This window comes from Hemibagrus wyckioides, linkage group LG04, assembly GCF_019097595.1.
Source record: "Hemibagrus wyckioides isolate EC202008001 linkage group LG04, SWU_Hwy_1.0, whole genome shotgun sequence".
Classification (NCBI taxonomy): Eukaryota; Metazoa; Chordata; class Actinopteri; order Siluriformes; family Bagridae; genus Hemibagrus; species Hemibagrus wyckioides.
The window spans coordinates 19,986,844-20,005,159 of record NC_080713.1 but is presented as its reverse complement, the minus strand read 5'-3'; the positions used below and the strand labels follow the sequence as shown (position 1 = coordinate 20,005,159).

The 18,316-nt window shown below is 38.8% G+C and overlaps 2 protein-coding genes across 2 annotated transcripts; one reads left to right on the top strand and one right to left on the bottom strand.

Moving 5' to 3' along the window:
* The first annotated feature begins 160 nt into the window (after positions 1-160).
* On the top strand, positions 161-8,175 carry zgc:153031. The gene is made up of 6 exons (XM_058387378.1): positions 161-515; positions 1,823-1,872; positions 2,554-2,659; positions 2,799-2,925; positions 3,680-3,795; positions 3,952-8,175. The coding sequence occupies exons 1-6, from the start codon at positions 415-417 to the stop codon at positions 4,052-4,054; spliced, it is 603 nt and encodes a 200-aa protein (XP_058243361.1). The 5' UTR covers positions 161-414; the 3' UTR covers positions 4,055-8,175.
* Positions 8,176-8,954: 779 nt separating this feature from the next.
* On the bottom strand, positions 8,955-10,812 carry mterf2 (mitochondrial transcription termination factor 2). The gene is made up of 2 exons (XM_058387377.1): positions 10,636-10,812; positions 8,955-10,339 (listed from the first exon to the last, which is right to left on the bottom strand). The coding sequence occupies exon 2, from the start codon at positions 10,310-10,312 to the stop codon at positions 9,194-9,196; it is 1,119 nt and encodes a 372-aa protein (XP_058243360.1). The 5' UTR covers positions 10,313-10,339; positions 10,636-10,812; the 3' UTR covers positions 8,955-9,193.
* Positions 10,813-18,316: the final 7,504 nt, after the last annotated feature.

Here is an 18,316-nt window from a genome sequence, read left to right as displayed (position 1 = left end):
CCAGCACATGCAACATCACGGGTTCTGTCTCAAATGACATCTGCTCAAACACTCCAAATAGAACATAGAAGGCACTGTTACTCAGTCTAGTGCGCTTGAACACAGAAGGAGAGCGATTTGAGATTTACCCATTCTTAGGGCGTACTCGTGTTGCCAGATTGATGCATTTCCCATCATTTGGACATGTTATGAAGGACTGACATCACGCTGGCGTTTGTTATAGTGGATCCACATAGATTATATGGACCAGGAATTTTACTAAACGTATGTTTTAGCTCGATGTGTTTAAAACAATCATTTTAGATAATTATTTTTTACGGATCTGGCAACTCCAGATGTTCCCAGCACCAATTCAACAGGAGAGCACAAGAACATCCATGTTGTGTGCAGTGTGTGTGCTGACTGTGTTAAAACATGAAACCCAAGGATGAAACACCGAAGCCGATTCGGCTGATAGCTGCAGCGTGCAAAAATATGGGCATAGGCAAGGATGGTCGTCTTCCGTGGAGTCTTCCGTAAGTGACCATGAAGGATTTATTTCCTAATTATAATATATACGGCATGGTCAGGATGACGCGGCTGTGTTATACTGCTGTTTACGTAATATTTATGAATGGGCGGAGCCTAAAGAAAGAAACAGCTGTGTGGTTTCTGTGGTTTCTTGTAGCCTTAATGTGTCCTGAGTGTTTAAACAATTAAAAGCTCAGAATATCTCTTGGTTTGAGCGCCTGGTTTCGCCTAGTTTATCAACAACATGAGGGAAAATCGATTAGGGATTACATAAGCACTGGGCATAGACAAGACAAGACAATTTGTATATATATACACTGACCAGGCATAACATTATGACCACCTGCCTAATATTGTGTTAATCCCCCTTTTCTTGAAAAAACAATCCTGATCTGCCATGCACTGTGTTTTCTGTCACCTTTCTATCAGAACCACCACTTCTTCACCAATTTGAGCAACAGTAGCTCGTCTGTTGGATCAGATCACACAGGCCAGCCTTCACTCCCCACGTGCATCAATAAGCCTTGGCCGTCCGTGACCCTGTCACCGAATCACCACTATTCCTTTTTTGGACCACTTTTGATAGATACTGACCACTGCAGACCGGGAACACCCCACAAGAGCTGCAGTTTTGGAGATGCTCTGATCCAGTGGTCTAGCCATCACAATTTGGCCCTTATCAAACTCGCTCAAATCCTTACGCTTGCCCATTTTTCCTGCTTCTAACACATCAACTTTGAGGACAAAATGTTCACTTGCTGCCTAAAATATCCCACCCACTAACAGGTGCCATGATGAGGAGATACTCAGTGTTATTCACTTCACCTGTCACTGCTCATAATGTTATGCCTGATTGGTGTATAATCAGGCATTACTGATTTGTTTTCCTTTCATTTAAAATAGAAAAACAAAACAAAATATATTAAAATTAGATTATTTGAATAATTAATATTCAGGACTCTATTTCTAGGTCCCTATTTAAATATAAGCATATTTCCATTATGCCTACTTTATATGTTCAAAAGGCACAAATGGGATTGATTTAAAAATGGATCATAAGCTTTTGCACAAACCTGTGGAATCCATTCAAGCTCAAGTGCACATTGTCATTAAAGCAAAAAAAGGGGGGGGGGGATACTGAATACTAAGAAATGTTAAACTTCATGGTACTCCTGGTGCCTAAAATGGGTTTGACACCCCACCTCTTTGATTTAGGGGGTAATGACACAACTTTTGAAACAAAGGTATAATTTTCAGGTATAAAATGTGAAAACTGCACTCATTATCTGTATCTCTTTTTACATACAAACAGGACAGAGTTTCAGTTCTTTTTGAATACCATCACAGCTGTGTGTACATCAGGTGAGTAGTGCACACACACATCACAGATGTTATCTGCTTGTTTACACTTTGCTGGGTTCAGTGATTTACATAAGCAGTGGCAGCTTGATGGACCTGGGATTCAATCTCACAATCAGTAGTTCAATGCCTTAACCACTAAGCTACAACATCCCATGATAAAGTGACTACCAAAGAGAAGATTTTATTTTGCTCAGATATCTGTATGTCCTGTTGCAACTCATTGTGCAGTGATATGTCTGGGTAAAGTGCGTTCTCAGTACCTTTGGACACACTGAGTGATTTGTAGGAAATGTCTTCATTGTGACTGTGAACCAATAATTGAGAGAAAACTTTTACTGTAAAACCTTTAAATACAAAGCTCTATTTGTTCTTTTCTGTGATAGTTCATACGCAAAGTAGTAGGCAGTTCTAATTTAGACACGTATTAAAGACATTACTCTTGGCTTAGATCAAAGATTCCCAACCCTGGTCTAATAGTACAACCTGTCCTGCACAACTGAGCGTTTTTATTGTTAAAACACACCCACTTTAACTCTGGATGAAAATTGATTGAATTAGGACAAAAGGGAAAATGTTAAAATGAGCAGAAAAGGGGATACTTCAGGACCAGGGATGGAAATCTGTGACTTAGACAATTTATTACATGAATCTTAAATGTACATGCTTTCTGCCTTATTTTAGGAAAGAAAAATCTGATCATATGGGGTAAATACAGCTGGTTCTCCTGCCCAGAGAGTGTTTATCCCCTGGCCAATAGCCTCAATGTGGTTTTGAGCAAAAAGCTGAGGTAAGCTATTTCATTACATTATCAAAAAAATAATAATGCTTGAGCAGTTCATTTACAATTTTGCATTGTTGAGTGTAGATAGTTATGTAGCCAGGGCATTCCTTAACATTTCCGAAAACCATATGTTTCCCATTTTCAGGTCTGTCCCAAAGCATGCTCACTACGTGTGTGAGGAGTTTGTCAGTGCAGTACACTTGGCCTCTTGTCCTCCTCTCAGTGACCTTATAGAGACCATTTGGATCTTAGGAGGAACTAAGGTGTACAAGGTGAGATTTAAATCACTAACCTTATTCGTTTTTGGTTAATATTTGTGGATTTTGATTAATATTTGTAGATTTGTATCAAAAGTGACTTAGAGTTAAAACAGGGTATAATCCATGCAAAGAACTGAGCAATTAAAGATCAAGACTTGAACTCAGCTCATACAGTATACTGTGTTATATGCAATAAATATTATACTTCTGTACAATGGATCAGTACCTGATTTTGTAGGATAATATCACCTAAAACCTAAAACCTAAAACCATACAAATGTTAAGTTTGGTCCACAATTATGTATTTACAAAAAAATACATACAAAATTTACAAAAAAATATTGCCGTGCTTTGGCTCTCACTAGTTTCTTTGTATAGTTCTGGCCCAAAAATGAGCTTCACACTTAGCTGTCTGTGGGACTGAGGACAGGGCTCTGTGCAGGCCACCCGAATTCTTCCACTCTAACCTTGGCAAATCATATATTAATGGAGCTCACTTTGTGGACAGAGGCACGTCATGCTGCAGCAGTTTGGGCCTCTTAGTCACAGTGGAGGGAAATTTTAATGCATACAAAGACATTCTATACAATTGTGTGCTTTTTTGAGGGAATCGCTTTGGGAAGGCCCACATGGTCAAGTTTACACATACTTTTGGTCATATAATGTATGTTTTGGTTTGATCATAAACACAGTATTCCATTCACATAGCATTTCCACACTGTGGATACGAAGCAATCTACAAATAATCCATCAAAATTCTTCACAGGAAGCTCTGGAGCACCCTTGGTGTGACCTCATCTACCTCACTGACATCATGGCTGACTTCGACTGTGATGTTTTTTTCCCAAACTTTGACCAAAATGTATACAGGAAACAAATCAAGTAAGATATCTTTGTATTTTTGTGAAAAGCTACTTAACTGATCTTATACAGGCTAAACACTAGTATTTCTTTAAAAGTAGTACGATTTTTTAAAAAAGCTTTCTAGATATACCCCAGCCCTTTCTGAACTCAGTCATTATTTATAATTTTATCTAGGTTCCCTGGTGTGCCAAATGAGATTCAAGAAGAAAATGGCATCAAATTTCGATTTCAAGTCTTCAGGAGGGAAGGCTGCCATAAGAAGTTGCAGCTACAATAAGGAAATGGAAGTATTACAGAGTTAGAGACTTAGAAATAAAAATATGTAGAATTAATATTTAAAAATATTATACAGTATTTAGCCTTTTTAAAATCAAATTTTATATTTTTTAAATGTGTAGTGTTATTTAACTCACAGAACGATCAAAGTACCAGGCAGTATAAATGGCATGATGATACCAACATTTTTAAATATATATATTTATAAAATTTCTTGCATAAATAATATTACAACCTGGGCTTTATGGAAGAGTGGTTAGCTGTGTGAAATCCTGTTTGGAGTTTGCCAAAAATTCTTTTTGTAGACTTGGCAAACGTTTGGAAAATGGATCTCAAGTTCGATGAGATCAAAACTGAACATTCTGTCTTTGTCACAAGTGCTACAAAAACCCAACATTACTCATCACCCTGTGAACACCATTCCCAAAGTGAAGAATAGCAATTGTATCAAGTTAAAAATTACTTTTAACCTTTTGACAGCGTCTCTGACAAATTTCCTCCTCACCCAATTGCTGAAATTTTGTGGTTGGTCTTTTAGAGTTAGAGTTATGCTACTATGATTATAAATTATATAATATAATATAGGAAAAGTCCAAAGGGTATGAATTCTTATGCAAGGCACTGTTTTGTAGTGTTATTTAAAAGCATAGAATATGTTTACGTTGTGTTGATCCTGAAATTCACAAGTAGAATATTACATAAAAAGCAGCAGCAGATGGTCAAGCAGGAAGGAGTGCCAGTGAAAAGTGTCTCAGCTCTCCCACTGATATAGACTGAGATATACCAGTTTGTAACCACGCTCTAAATTCATTATTACTCACTCTCTCATTCCATCACAACTGCTGTGCAGCAAGGATACACTTTATTGCAAAAGTTCTGGGACATTTTTTTGTTTTTCTTTGTTGTATGGTTATGTATCTGACAGATGTGTGGCGGGTCAGGAAAATTGACTAGACTGCTCTCCAAAACCATTAATCATATAAAATAAAGTGTAATTTTTGGATCAGTTCCAGGGTCCTTGGCTCAATTATGAGCTTGCATTAATGCCTGTGTGGTAGCAATGCAGCAGGTGTAAATGTGTGTGTGAATGGATATGAGTACGAACCTCCATGTATTCCTCCTGATCCACTGCAAACCTGACCATAAAAAAACTGTTACTGAAGATGGATGAATAAATCCATCCATAAACTTTCAGGGCTAGGCAATATGATGTTATAAAGATATAGCTATACGCTGATCATTCACACACATGTACACCCGCACATTCATGCAGTTCTCTAATCAGCCTATCATGTGGGAACAGTGCTATGCAAAATATTCATGCAAATTCAGATAAAGAGCTTCAAGTTATGTTCACATCAAACATCATTACGAATAAAAAATAAATAAATCTAGTACTAGACAGACTGGATTGAGTGTTTAGGAAATTGCCGATCTCCTGGGATTTTCACACAACAGCCTCTAGAGTTTATACAGAATAGTACAAAAATGTTAGCAGACGGTCTGCAGACTAAAACATACTGTTGAAGAGAGAGTTTATATGAGAAGAGCCAGACTGAGAGCTGACAGGAAGTCTACAGTAACTCAAATAAGCTGTCTTTACTGCTGTGGTGAGCAGAAAAGCATCTCGGCATGCATAAAAGATCAAACTTTGTGGTGGATGAGCTATAATAGCAGACGATCACATTGAGTGTCTCTCTTCTTAGCCAAGATCAGGAATCTGAGACAATCAGAGGCACAGATTCACTGAAACTGGACAATTAAAGACTAGAAAAAGGACCAGGTTAATTTTTTTTTTTATCTTCAACTGTCAAGACTGGGTGAGTCTGTACCCATGATAGCCTGTGATCTTTGTTCTTGACAGACAGGATTGTCTTCTGCTGTTATAGCCATGATCAACCATGATTGCCAGAAAAGCAGAGAGAAAGTGGTAACTTAGTGGTTAAGGTGTTGGACTACTGCTCAGAAGGTTGTGAGTCCCAGGTCCACCAAGCTGCCATTGCTGGCCCTTAATTGCTCATAATGTATAAAATGAGATAAGTCCTTTTGGATAAGGGTGTGTGCCAAATGCTAGAAATGTAAATTATTGTAGAGACATTATTGCAGTTCTGTAAATGAATGAACCGATCCGGCCATTTTCCAATGACCTCTCCTATTAAGAAGCTTTTTTTTTTTACCAACAGAACTGTCACTCATTTGGTGTTTTTGGGTTTTTTGGCAACATTGTGTATAAATGCTGTGTGTAAAAACGTGTGTAAAATCCCCAGGAGATGAGCAGTTTCCAAAATATTCAAACCAGCTCAGCTGGCCATGCTGCAGTCACAGAGATCACATTTTTTCTTCATTCTGATGTACAATGTTAAATGAAGCTCTTGACCTGTGTTGATGTAGGATGTATTTTTGGACTGTGATGCTGCCACATGATCTTAATAGAAGATTAAGGCGTCCTTAATAAAATGGACGGTGAGTGTATATAGTAAATGTATATACTATGATATCATTGGTATCATCTAGCTGCCTTTTAGCAGCAAACATTAAATCTTTTTTCTTGTCCTTTATTCTACTTGCATTTTTGTAAAAAAAAATGTTTTGATAATTGTATTCCTTGTTAATATTTTGCTAAATATTGGTACTCAAAATGTTATCAGGTTGAGACTATATATATATAACTCCAACAAACAGGTCACTAAAACTTTTCCACTAGATGGAGACCTTGTTCAGTGTAAGCACTGATCAATTGTAGGACCTCTGCACTTACAGCTTAGTGTAAGAATAATACCTTACAAATGACACTAAAAATAAAAAAAAAATTGCAGTTTCTTTTTACAGCTGTGTACTATAAAGATAATACAAATTAATTCATTAAAACAAAAAACTCATTCATTAATAATCTGAAAAAAATCATATGCAATATTGATATTTATCATGACATTTAACGTTGTGAAATTTTATCATTGCAATTTATTGTCCCTTTAATATCCCACCTATAAGATCAGCATTTCCTGAAAAAGCTAAATTTCCTACATAGCCTTTATAACTAGGAGCTTTCAGATGAATAGCATATAAAACAATGGAAGTGCTGGATCCCACAGCTGTCATCATCCATGCCTGAACTCTCAGACTCCACACATTGAATATTTACAACCTTAATAATATTCTACTAATCTGTGGCCAGGGCAGGAAATGAGAGATTTTAATTGCACTTGTCATCTGTTTTCATATTTGCCTTGAGTTATGCCCCATAAAGCCAATGTGTTAAACTGATTAATAATAGCCAGTGTCATGTTTTAAATGAAAAAGAACTATTTATACCTCCTCTTATTAACCTCCTGTGCTTTTGGGTATAATTTTCTGTCAGCTGTGGAGAAGGTGGAAGACTTTCAGCCAGGAGGAAGGAAAAGAGAGGATAAAGCACAGAGAACAAAAGACTCATACAAGAATCGACAGAGAAATGAGCAGTTCAGTTTTCTTATAATGTTGATAGTAAAAAATCACCACTAATAAGCCCATCAATTATACGATATTGTTGAGTCAAAATCTGAAAGAAAAAAAGGATTTATTCTGATGCTTTGTGCAAATATGCATCAGCAAAGTACCCTTAAATAAACTGACAGAATAAACAGTGTTATACTCAGTCCACTCACAAAAGGTATAAAGATGTATAAAAAAAATTCTACTATCTACCAGTAACTCAGCAATCAGTACTCATCTGAACCTTGTAGCACAGGAGCCCTCATAGGCGTAAATCATTTATGTGCACACATAGGAATACAATTATTAAAAGATACCTTCATGTAGTTTCATGCAAAAACAAAGGGCAGTTGTGGCTTGTTAAGTTGTTGAGGCTCTGGGTTGAGGATCAGGGTTCAAGCCCCTGCACCACCAAACTCCACTGTTGGGCAATTGAGCAAGGCCCTTAACCCTACCTGCTCCAGGGGAGCTGTATCATAGCTGCCCCTGCGCTCTGACCCCAACTTCCTCAGCTGGGATATGCGAAGAAAAGAATTCCACTGTGCTGTAATGTATGTGTGGCGATAATAAAGGCTTCTTGCCCTTGGTTATTCTTCAAATTTGTATTTAAATTCTGCAATGTTTACTCACCAGATGTACTTCCTCAAAAGATTTTTTAAAAATATCAGAGATCAAGAATCCTTCTGTGCACTTAAGTACTTAAGTAAGTGCACTTACTTGATATCAATGATAGGCAACCCATATTGCTGTTTTTTGTTTTTTTGTTTTTTACTTATGGCTATTAGTGATGCTGTTATTCTTAATCCACCTACGCGACTCAGTTTGGTCACCTGCCAATTCCCAAGAGTCAACTCTCCCATAGTATACAACAGATACAGTACATCTTTTTGAACTATTCCACACAACTCAGAGTAACAAAAGCACTACCCTCTACCCTCTCCACATATATGAGCTCAGAGACACCCATGTTTGGCTAGTGTTGCTGTGTTTGTCAGAGAGTAATGCCATCCCTCCCACTAAAAGAGCAAAGCCAGTTTTGTTTCTTTGGATCCCAGCCACTGATAGCTGTGGCATTGTCAAATTTCAAACTCATGATCTCCTCTTAACAGGGCAAACACCTTTCTTTTGCACCTCTTAAGAGCCTATTTTAAGAGGATGCCAATAGTTGAGTATTACTTCTAATTAATTTTTTTTATTTAAAGAAAGAAAGGGCTTAGCCCTGCTAGCCCATTTACATCAGATCTCAATATTAATAACATTAAATGGAATACATTAATGCCTACATGAGTTGCCATGACAACTAAGCATCACTGTGCCTCCTTAACAAGGCTATTGCAGCTTTATAGGGTTTGTATCATTAAAACACAATGGCATTACTTTCAAACACAACATAGTGGCTTAAAAAGTAGTAAAAGTTGTTTCAAATCAGATTTACTAATGACACAAAGGGCCATTTATTGTGTACAGTACTTTTTTTAAACACACACACACACACACTCATTTCACACATGCACATAATTAATTAATCATAATATCTGTAATTACACCGTGTTAATGTCAATGTGTGTTATTCCACACCATGTAGTACAATAAATGTCAATCAGGCTGCAGTCAAGCTCAAGATTCAGCTGATTAGAATTCTCACAGCCCCTTTCCACAAGACGAAATCTCACTCTTCTGTCCTTAGAGGTGCTACTGGGTTGAAGAGTGGACGCTCTCGCCTCAGAAGCAGCTTTCCACAGCTCATTTCAAAGTCCTTCTTAGTGCCGTTGAGGAGCTCCAGGCTCCCAGTCCTAATATCATGACCATAAGATTGCAGCTTCTGAATGCGATACTGAATAATCTGTGTGGTCAGTTCCAGGACTGTGGGTGTCTGCATGATCTGCTGCAGGCTAATTCCAGCACTGAGTAGGCAGTTGAATCTGTCTGTCAAAATGGGTACAGAGTAGTAGAGTAATGCTGGGCACTGCAGCACAATCTGTCGAAGCTCAGCGTCACTGCAGGCTAGAATTTCTTGCGAGTAACTCAAAGTAAGAGCCATTGATTCTGGGTGAAGCTCTGTGACAAAGCCTTTTAGTTTGGAGAGAAGTTGAAGAAGCTCACTGCTGGTGAAGCCTTGTTTATGCAGGAAGCTAAAGTTACTCCTCACGGCTTTTGGAGATTTCATGAGCACATACGGGTTCTGACTGAGCAGTTTCTGCAGCCAGACCTTCATATTGGCTTCATTTCCTCCTAGTTCTAAGTACATCTTCTGAAGGGCTTGAACCATCTCCTCGTTCTGCTCAACAGGTCTTCTGAAGTTCTGTGGAGCGCTCGCCATCAGCTTAGCAATGACCCGTTTATTAAGGCCCAGGTTCTGGAAGAACATTATGTTGGCCCTTTGGTGGTCAATATGGCACGATGGGGTGAAAAATGAGGCTGGAAACTTTTCAATGATCCGAACTAGATCACTCTGGCTGGCACAGACGGACATCCAGAGTTCTTTTTGAGCCTCTAAATGTTGAGGTGTGCAGAGGATTGCCTCTGGGTGGTGTTCAAGCACCTGAGTAATCACTGAGTCTCTGACCCCTAAGGTTTTCAGCATGGTCACAGTCTCCATCACATAAACTGGGCTCTGGTACAACACCCAGCCTCTGAGCTTGCGAATCTTTGCGATGTTGACTGACAGGTTGGAAAGTGCATCTATGATGGAAGTATTCTCAGCCTGCATGACAGAGGAGCGATGCATGCTGGAGAGTTGTTGGAAACGCCGGCAAAACATCAGGGACACTGTTAGAGAGCGCAGCATGTCTGCACATGTGACAGGTGTGTCGACCTGGGACAATGCAAACATTTCATTCAAATGTCATTAAAGTCAGTTACACATACACACCAAACAACAAGTAGGTATGAATCTAAAGGTTATTAAAAAAAGAAGAAGAAAAAAGTAAAACATGTTTTGACTAGTTGTTATTTACTTTAAACGGAAATCTCTGGTGTGGCCATATAAAATATTCAAAACAGTGAGTCACCTTCACTCAGGTGCACTACATAATGGTGAATGATTTAACATAGTCTCCTTCATACAGAATTTAACAGCAGTCTGAACAATCCATAAGCACTAATCCATACCTTTACAGTACACAACAAAAAGCGATCCCATATACAGTTTCTTATATAAGTCCAATAAATAGCATATTAAATAATAGCCACTACAGCCAGTTTATAATAATATATTTATATCACAGAGGATACGTCTCTCTCAGCCAAAGGAACATTGTTGTTCTACTTTCCCTTTTTTTTGTGACCCTCATGATATGATGGTGCACTTCTACCCCCTTCAGGATAGGAGGTGAATAAACTGAAACTCCTTCACCATGCTGAAACAATTTCTGCTAATCTAAACGTATTTCACTTCTGTTGAATCACTGACAGCGTTTTAAATAGGGGCAAAGGTTTGTGACACAAGGCTGGAAGCATACAGTTATCTAGAATATCTGTATATGCTTGTAGCATTAACATTTTCCTTCACTGTAAATGAAGAGCCAAACCTGTTCCTGTTCTTTTGGGTAGCTACACTCCAAGGAAAATGATCTAGCGGGAAGTCTTCCCTGGAGATTGGAGGTTATTATAACAATAAAAGGGAACCTAATCTGGAATAGGATGTTCAACCAGCACATATGAATGTGATGGTCATATAGTGTCATATATCTTTATCTTTATCTTACCAGTGTTGGAAAGAGTACAAAAGATACTAATAAGTAAAGTATGGATACTACTGTAAAAATGAATTTGAGCGAAAGGAAACGACTCAGATAAAAGTAAATAAGTCACTTGGTGAAAAACTAGTTAAATAATTACTTTACAAAGCAATTTTTATATGTTTAAAATTAAAACAGCTAAGCTATGTTCTATATCATTCCTGAACAATGATGTTAAATAACAAAGTGAGCTATAAATAAACTAAATTGTGCTGTCTGCAAAATGCTTTTGGCATTTCAAGCAGTAATTAAGCAATAACGCACAAGCAAGAATGCAGTTATACTGAATACCAGCCCGGCTTTGCTTCATATTCTCAAAGAGCCTTGAGAACATAGTGAAGCAAAAAATATGAGCAAAAAAGAAAACATGGTGAAGTCCATATAGGACATATAGTTCATCTTAACGTCTGTTAGTATTTGACACATATATGCTTGACTGTGATTTTTTAAATCTCTTGTTTGTGCAGAATATTTTTCCTGTAGACTTCCTTGCATATTCCAGCATGTCCACGCACACAGACACACACACACACACACACCTACATGCACGCACGCACGCATACACCTGCTGAAAAACACTAAACCTGTCCAACCACACATTCACATGCAATCTGTACTTGTTTTTATTTATAAAATGATAAGTTATAAAACTGAAACACATGTGAGTTGAATGGCATGACTCCAACATGACTGATAAATTATTCTCATATTTTTTGAAACACAACTCATCAGACAATTTGAGAAATAAAAAAAGGCTCTCAAAAATATGGATCAATAGGGAAATAAGTACACCACCAAATGGGCGGACCTTAATGCCAAACAAGTTACTCAGAACTTACTCTGACTGTATCAAGAAACAGTGTTTCAGAAAGCTTGGGAGTTTCATGGTCAAACTGCGTTATACATAATGCCTAAATACGGATTAATACTGGTTTTGCTCCTGGCTAAGACTCTGGCCCAGGAAGACCCAGAGCCCATTTTTAAAGCAGTAGGTGAAACCCTGCAGATGTTTTTTTGCTTTGGAGTGGACTATATTGCAGTGTACAGAATAAATGAGGGAGAAAAGCTACTGTTGTGGAACTCCTCTCACTCAGTCTCACCTCCTGATGATTACAAGAACCGGATCAAGGCTTCCAGCAATCCCGACGACTTACATGGTTTTCAAATTACGAATCTCAAGCTATCTGATGAAGGAGTATACCAAAGAGAATGCTGGGTTGAAGGAAATCTTACTAAACAGCATACACACTACTTGTACATGTGTGGTGAGGAGATCCCATCCCAGGAACTTTTCCTACAAAAAGGAAGTGCAGTGCTAAATTGTAACATCAGTTACTCTGAACATGACAGCACAAGTATCAAATGGTTCAAGGAAGTGTACCCTGGATACAAAACAACTTTGTTTTTAGATACAGAGAAGTCACAGGAACTATTACAGATGGAACTGAACAATGTTATCCAAGTGCAGGATAAAGGCTTTTCACTTTACATTTCAGAGGCAGACCTGGAGCGCAACCAGAATTTCTACTGCCTTGTTATGGAGAGGGGTCAATGTAAGCACTTCAAGTACATACAGCTGCCAGAGAGCAATAAGCCTGAAATGCAGTCTGTTTATTTTGCTGTGGGAGAGAAGGCAGTGCTGTCATGTATTTCGGAACGTCTGAATGAGCAGCAAAAACACTGGATAACACCTGTCGGAGAAGTCAATGCAACCGCACCACTCAGCCAGATGTTTATATCAAACATCACTGGGAGTAGGGATAACGCACTGGTTATACCTTCTATTACACTCAATCATTCTGGGAAGTATACATGTTCTTCACAATTAGTTGTAGCAGAATACTACATTACTCTTTGCTCTGAGCTGGTTTCGGCTAATGTCCAGATGAACAATGGTGGAAAAGTTATCCTGGATTGTACTTTGACCAAAAATGAGTCTGTTAACATTCTGTGGTACAGACAAAGATATCATATGGAAATCGAACTAATCTATGACTCAGAGGATCCTTCTATAGTCTTACCTGACGATATCATAGACAGAACCCATATTTCAAACTCAAATGCCTCACTTATAATCACTGATCTTAATGAGAAGGACGGTGGAACATATTGGTGTGTAGTGTTGCTGGACAGTATGGGACAGGAAACTGATGATGAAGAAGGGAATGATGATGAGGAAGATGACGATATGGAGTATGACTGGGTGAAAGAGGAAGATAATACAGAAACATGCATTATTAAGAGAGTGACCCAGTTGAAGATACAATCCAAAAACCTCAAACGCTTAAATGAAGACCTTGGTCAAAACCCCCAACCTGAGCCTGAGTCTAGCCCAGTTCCGTATGCTATAATTGGAGGCGTGCTTGGCGTAGTGATACTGGTATTGATACTTATGTGTGTGGTAAAGATGAGAGCTAAGAGAAGACCCCTGGACTCAAGGAGGGCTGCGCCCAGAGCACGGCGAAAGTACCCAGCAGTATCTGCACCACTGATGTCCTTGTAAATCCTTGTACCTTGTGACATAATGTAATTTATCATCTATCATACCTGCTTCCTCTTTCACTGAAATGCTTATTCGTGTTAGCAAAAAATACAGAACTGTAAATCATATTTACTTTTCAACAGGTTACACAGTGTTTCAACATTTAAAAAAAAGGGGGGATTTAGTGGAAAATAAGAAATACTCATGTACATATAATTGTTAGTGTTTCCTTTCCTTCAGCCCAATTGTAGAACAGGCAAAACAAGAAAGTGTGCAGTGCACAAGCAGGTTTAGGACTGAAGTTGGAAAACACTCATATGTCTTAGCAGGTGTACTCTGAAATGGTGATCTGAATTCTCAGTTTACACTGCAGACAATAAAAAAGGTGCTGGGAAAATTTGGCTTGGGTAATGCAGTTGTATTCATATACAAGTATAAAGTTCAAAATAGCTTCGGGTGAGTGACATATCCTCATAAGATCAGCTGGGTACTTTCATTGTCATCTACATATGTACATATCAGATAGGTCAAATTCCTAAGAGTCAGCTGAAAAAGTGAAAGGATTTTAAAGGTCATTTATCATTTTTAATATTAGTAATAGTTGTAGTTGGATTCTAGCAGGTCATATATGTTTTGTAGATCTTTTTATGCAGTATGCATCTTTTGGGGGAAATTCACAAACTACTGATACCACAGACTGACTACAGTCATTATGTATTTTGATACTCAAATAAATGGCTGGGTGGCATAAAGTAGTAGAAGCTAGCATTCATACAGTTTTGTGGTTTGTGGTCTGATCCTGAATTTGGGTTACTGCCTGTAGGTGGATTGGCTACTCTGATAACACTTCATTTATCATTTCATTTATTAGTTCCATGAACAAGCATCAATACACCTTTAATAGCAATGAATTAACATAAAAATAATAAAACAAATATGAGACAGTGATAACATAATCATAACATAATCAGTGCTGATATCAACCACCAATGAGTAAAATTACTCAATAAGTAAATAGAGTAATTATGGATTCTTTCAGTCAGTGAATTACATGACCCATGATTAGTTACATTATTTAACAACACAGGTATATTTCATTAACATTTAACCAAATGTGGCAATATTGAGAACAGCCACCCTGTATCACAAGTGCAATATTGCTTAATTAACTCTTAGTTAAATTTTATTTCAAGCTCATTAATGCTGAAATCCTTAGTGTTGTCAATGAATGTTAGTTTAAGATAGGTTCCTAGGTCAGCTATCATTACACTAAATTACTCCTAGGTCTAAATGAGTGGGTGTGTGCATGAATGCTTGCTGTGTGTGAATGGAGTCCCATCCAGGGTGTTTCCTCACCACAAGTTCAGACAGGCTTCAGCTCCACCATCGGCCAGGTTAAAACACTTATTATATGAACAAAAGCAATTAATAACTATTATCATTGAACTCCTATGTCAGTAATTACACTGTATGTATGTGTTATTTTATGTTATTTTGCTGTATACATTCTCTACATTATCAGAAGTTCCCAAAATAAAAACAGCATTTAACCCAAGACACAGCTTTTTTTTGTGAAATCATTTTTGGGCGTTTGCCAAAAAAATCACTTACTGCTTTGTTTTTTTTCCTTACATCTTCTTTGAAGTAAAATATTTAACAGTGACAGACTGATATGTTTATTTATTTTATCTTCTGTTATCATGAAAAAGTACAAATTGTATATGGCCCTACATTTTCTGTTGTCATCTGAGCAGCAGGCTCAAGTGAGAGAACAGAGATAGATAATGGTAACTGAGTACAGAGTGCTGTAAGGCAAAAATTAATGAGCATAAAACTACAGGAACATTCTTCTGTATAGGAAATGCAGATAAAGGAAACAGGTCTGGTTTTGAAAATTTGGTAACACTAATCAGCCTACATTGCTTGTCTTTGGACTGGGGGGGTCGGGGGGACTGGAATGCCCAGAGGAAACCACTGAAGCCACCCCTGATTGTAACCACTAAGCCACCATACACCTTGAATTGCATATTTATTCTGTTATATTGTTTCATTTATTTGAGAAATAGTTATCCAACATTTTTACCCAATCAAAAAATTAGCCAAAATGGTAATTGTGGAAGTGGGGGCATGGTTGAATGTAGGTTTGTGAATGGCCAAGGGAAGTGAGTGACAAGGCTCACACACCTGTCACACATCTCTCTCTCTCTCTGCGCATGCGCGGATGTGAATGAGCGAGTTTGCGAGCGATTTCAAAACTTTATTGTCTTTTTTGGCAATTCATTTAATTTTTTTTGTTGTTGTTGTTTGGTTTGTGTGTTAGCGTGCGCGTGTGTGTGTTTGGGCGCGTGTGCGGTGTGTGTTTCCCGGTAAGGAGTGAGCCGGCATTTCGGCACGCTTTGCGCCGGGAACATGGAGAAGGTGGATGATAGCGTGTACGAGTCTCTCACACGGCAGCATGGTGTGAGGATTGCGTGTAACGTTAGCGTGGAGGACTGTGTGTTGGCGGTAGGGAAGGTGGTAGGGTACAGCAACATTTTAGCTGCCTCCCGTATGAACAGTGCTATTGTGCTTTTTCTGAACTCTGAACAAAGTGAATGAGATTGTTAAGCAGAAAGTGGTCATTAATGATTCCCTGGTAACGGTGCTTCCTCTCAGTACTCCATCGAAGAAAATAATTTTGTCAAACGTTCCTCCTTTCTTGAAAAATGACACCATTGCTAAAGAGCTCTCCCGCTATGGCAAAATGGTTTCTCCTATAAGAAAGATCCACATGATCTGAATATTTTTAGGTCCTGTGTTATTTATCCTGTGGGCTTTTCAGATCATTTTATGGTACAGTGCACTTTTAAGAAGAGCAATGTAAAGCCACGTAGTGCCTACTGGCATTTTAATGCTGCTCTTTTAGATGATATTAATTTTAGAGAGAGTTTTATTTTCTTTTGCCATGCTTTTAGGCTCCAGAAGCCGACTTTTACATCACTGCAAGATTGGTGGGATGTGGCAAAAGTGCACATTCAAATGTTTTGTGAACAGTACGCTCACAATGTGACTAAGGACATCACCAGATCACTTAGAGCTCTAGAGATTGAGGTAGTGGAACTCCAGGGTTTGGTGGAGTCCACAGGAATTGGAGGCCATATTGAGGCTCTCAAAAAGAAAAAACATGCGTTGGGTGAGTTGTTGGACACAACAGTGCAGGGGGCGCTGGTCCGCTCGCGCTTTAAAAGCGTAACAGAGATGGACACTCCTTCCAAGTTCTTTAGTCTTGAGAAAAAAAATGGACAGAAAAGGTTCATACATGCTTTGCATACAGATTCAGGGGAGCTTGTAACTGATCCCACTGAAATTCGCAAGCAGACAGTCAGCTTTTACTCAAAGCTGGTGAGCTCGCAGCTGTGCAAGAGGTGGGGGAAGATTTTGTCAGGAATCTTCCTAAAATAACCGATGATTCAGCTAGGGAACTGGACAGGGAGCTGACCCTCGATGAGTTGGAGGTTGCAATCAACAGCATGAAAAATGGGCGGTCACCTGGAATCGATGGGCTTTCGGTGGAGTTTTTTAAGGCTTTCTGGTCAGTGATAGGGCAGGACTTGCTGGAAGTGTTGAAGGCGAGCATAAGCGAAGGCAGACTGCCGCTGAGTAGCCGTAGAGCAGTCCTGACCCTACTCCCAAAGAAGGGAGATCAGACTGACCTTAGGAACTGGCGCCCTGTCTCCTTACTCTGCACAGACTGCAAGCTGCTCTCAAAAGCATTAACAACAAGGCTAGGAAAGGTGATGGAGCAAGTCATCCACTTTGACCAGACGTACTGTGTGCCTGGCAGGTCTATCCATGACAATGTACACTTAATTCGTGACATTTTGGATGTCTCTAGGCTATTGGGGCTGAAGACTGGTCTTATTTTCATAGACCAGGAGAAGGCTTTCGACCGGGTTGAACACCAGTATTTGTGGAGGGCGTTAGAGAATTTTGGGTTCAACTCCGGGTTCAAGGCCATGATCCAGGTGCTGTACAGTGACATTGAGAGCGTACTGAAAGTTAACGGTGGTTTATCTGTGCCTTTTAAAGTGTATAGGGGTATTAGGCAGGGCTGCTCTCTGTCTGGCATGTTATACGCCCTAGCCATAGAACCTTTACTATGTCAGATAAGAAGCAAGATTACTGGTCTGTCTATACCAAGGTCTAATACCCCATACTGTGTTTCTGCCTATGCTGATGATGTTGTATTGGTGACTGAACAAAGAGATATTGATATTTTAACTGACATCATAATTAAGTTTAATGTGATATCTTCTGCAAAAGTAAACTGGAACAAAAGTGAAGCCATTTTAGTCGGGGATTGGAAAGGTGGGGAACCATGTCTCCCGGATAATTTAACCTGGAGAACAGGTGGTTTTAAATATTTTGGAGTGTACCTGGGAGACAGCAGCTATGTTAAGAAAAACTGGGAAGGCATAAGTGAAAAGCTAAAAGGACGTCTAAATAAATGGAAATAGCTCGTTCCGAAGATGTCATATAAGGGCAGAACTTTGGTTATAAATAATCTAGTTGCTTCAATGTTATGGCACAG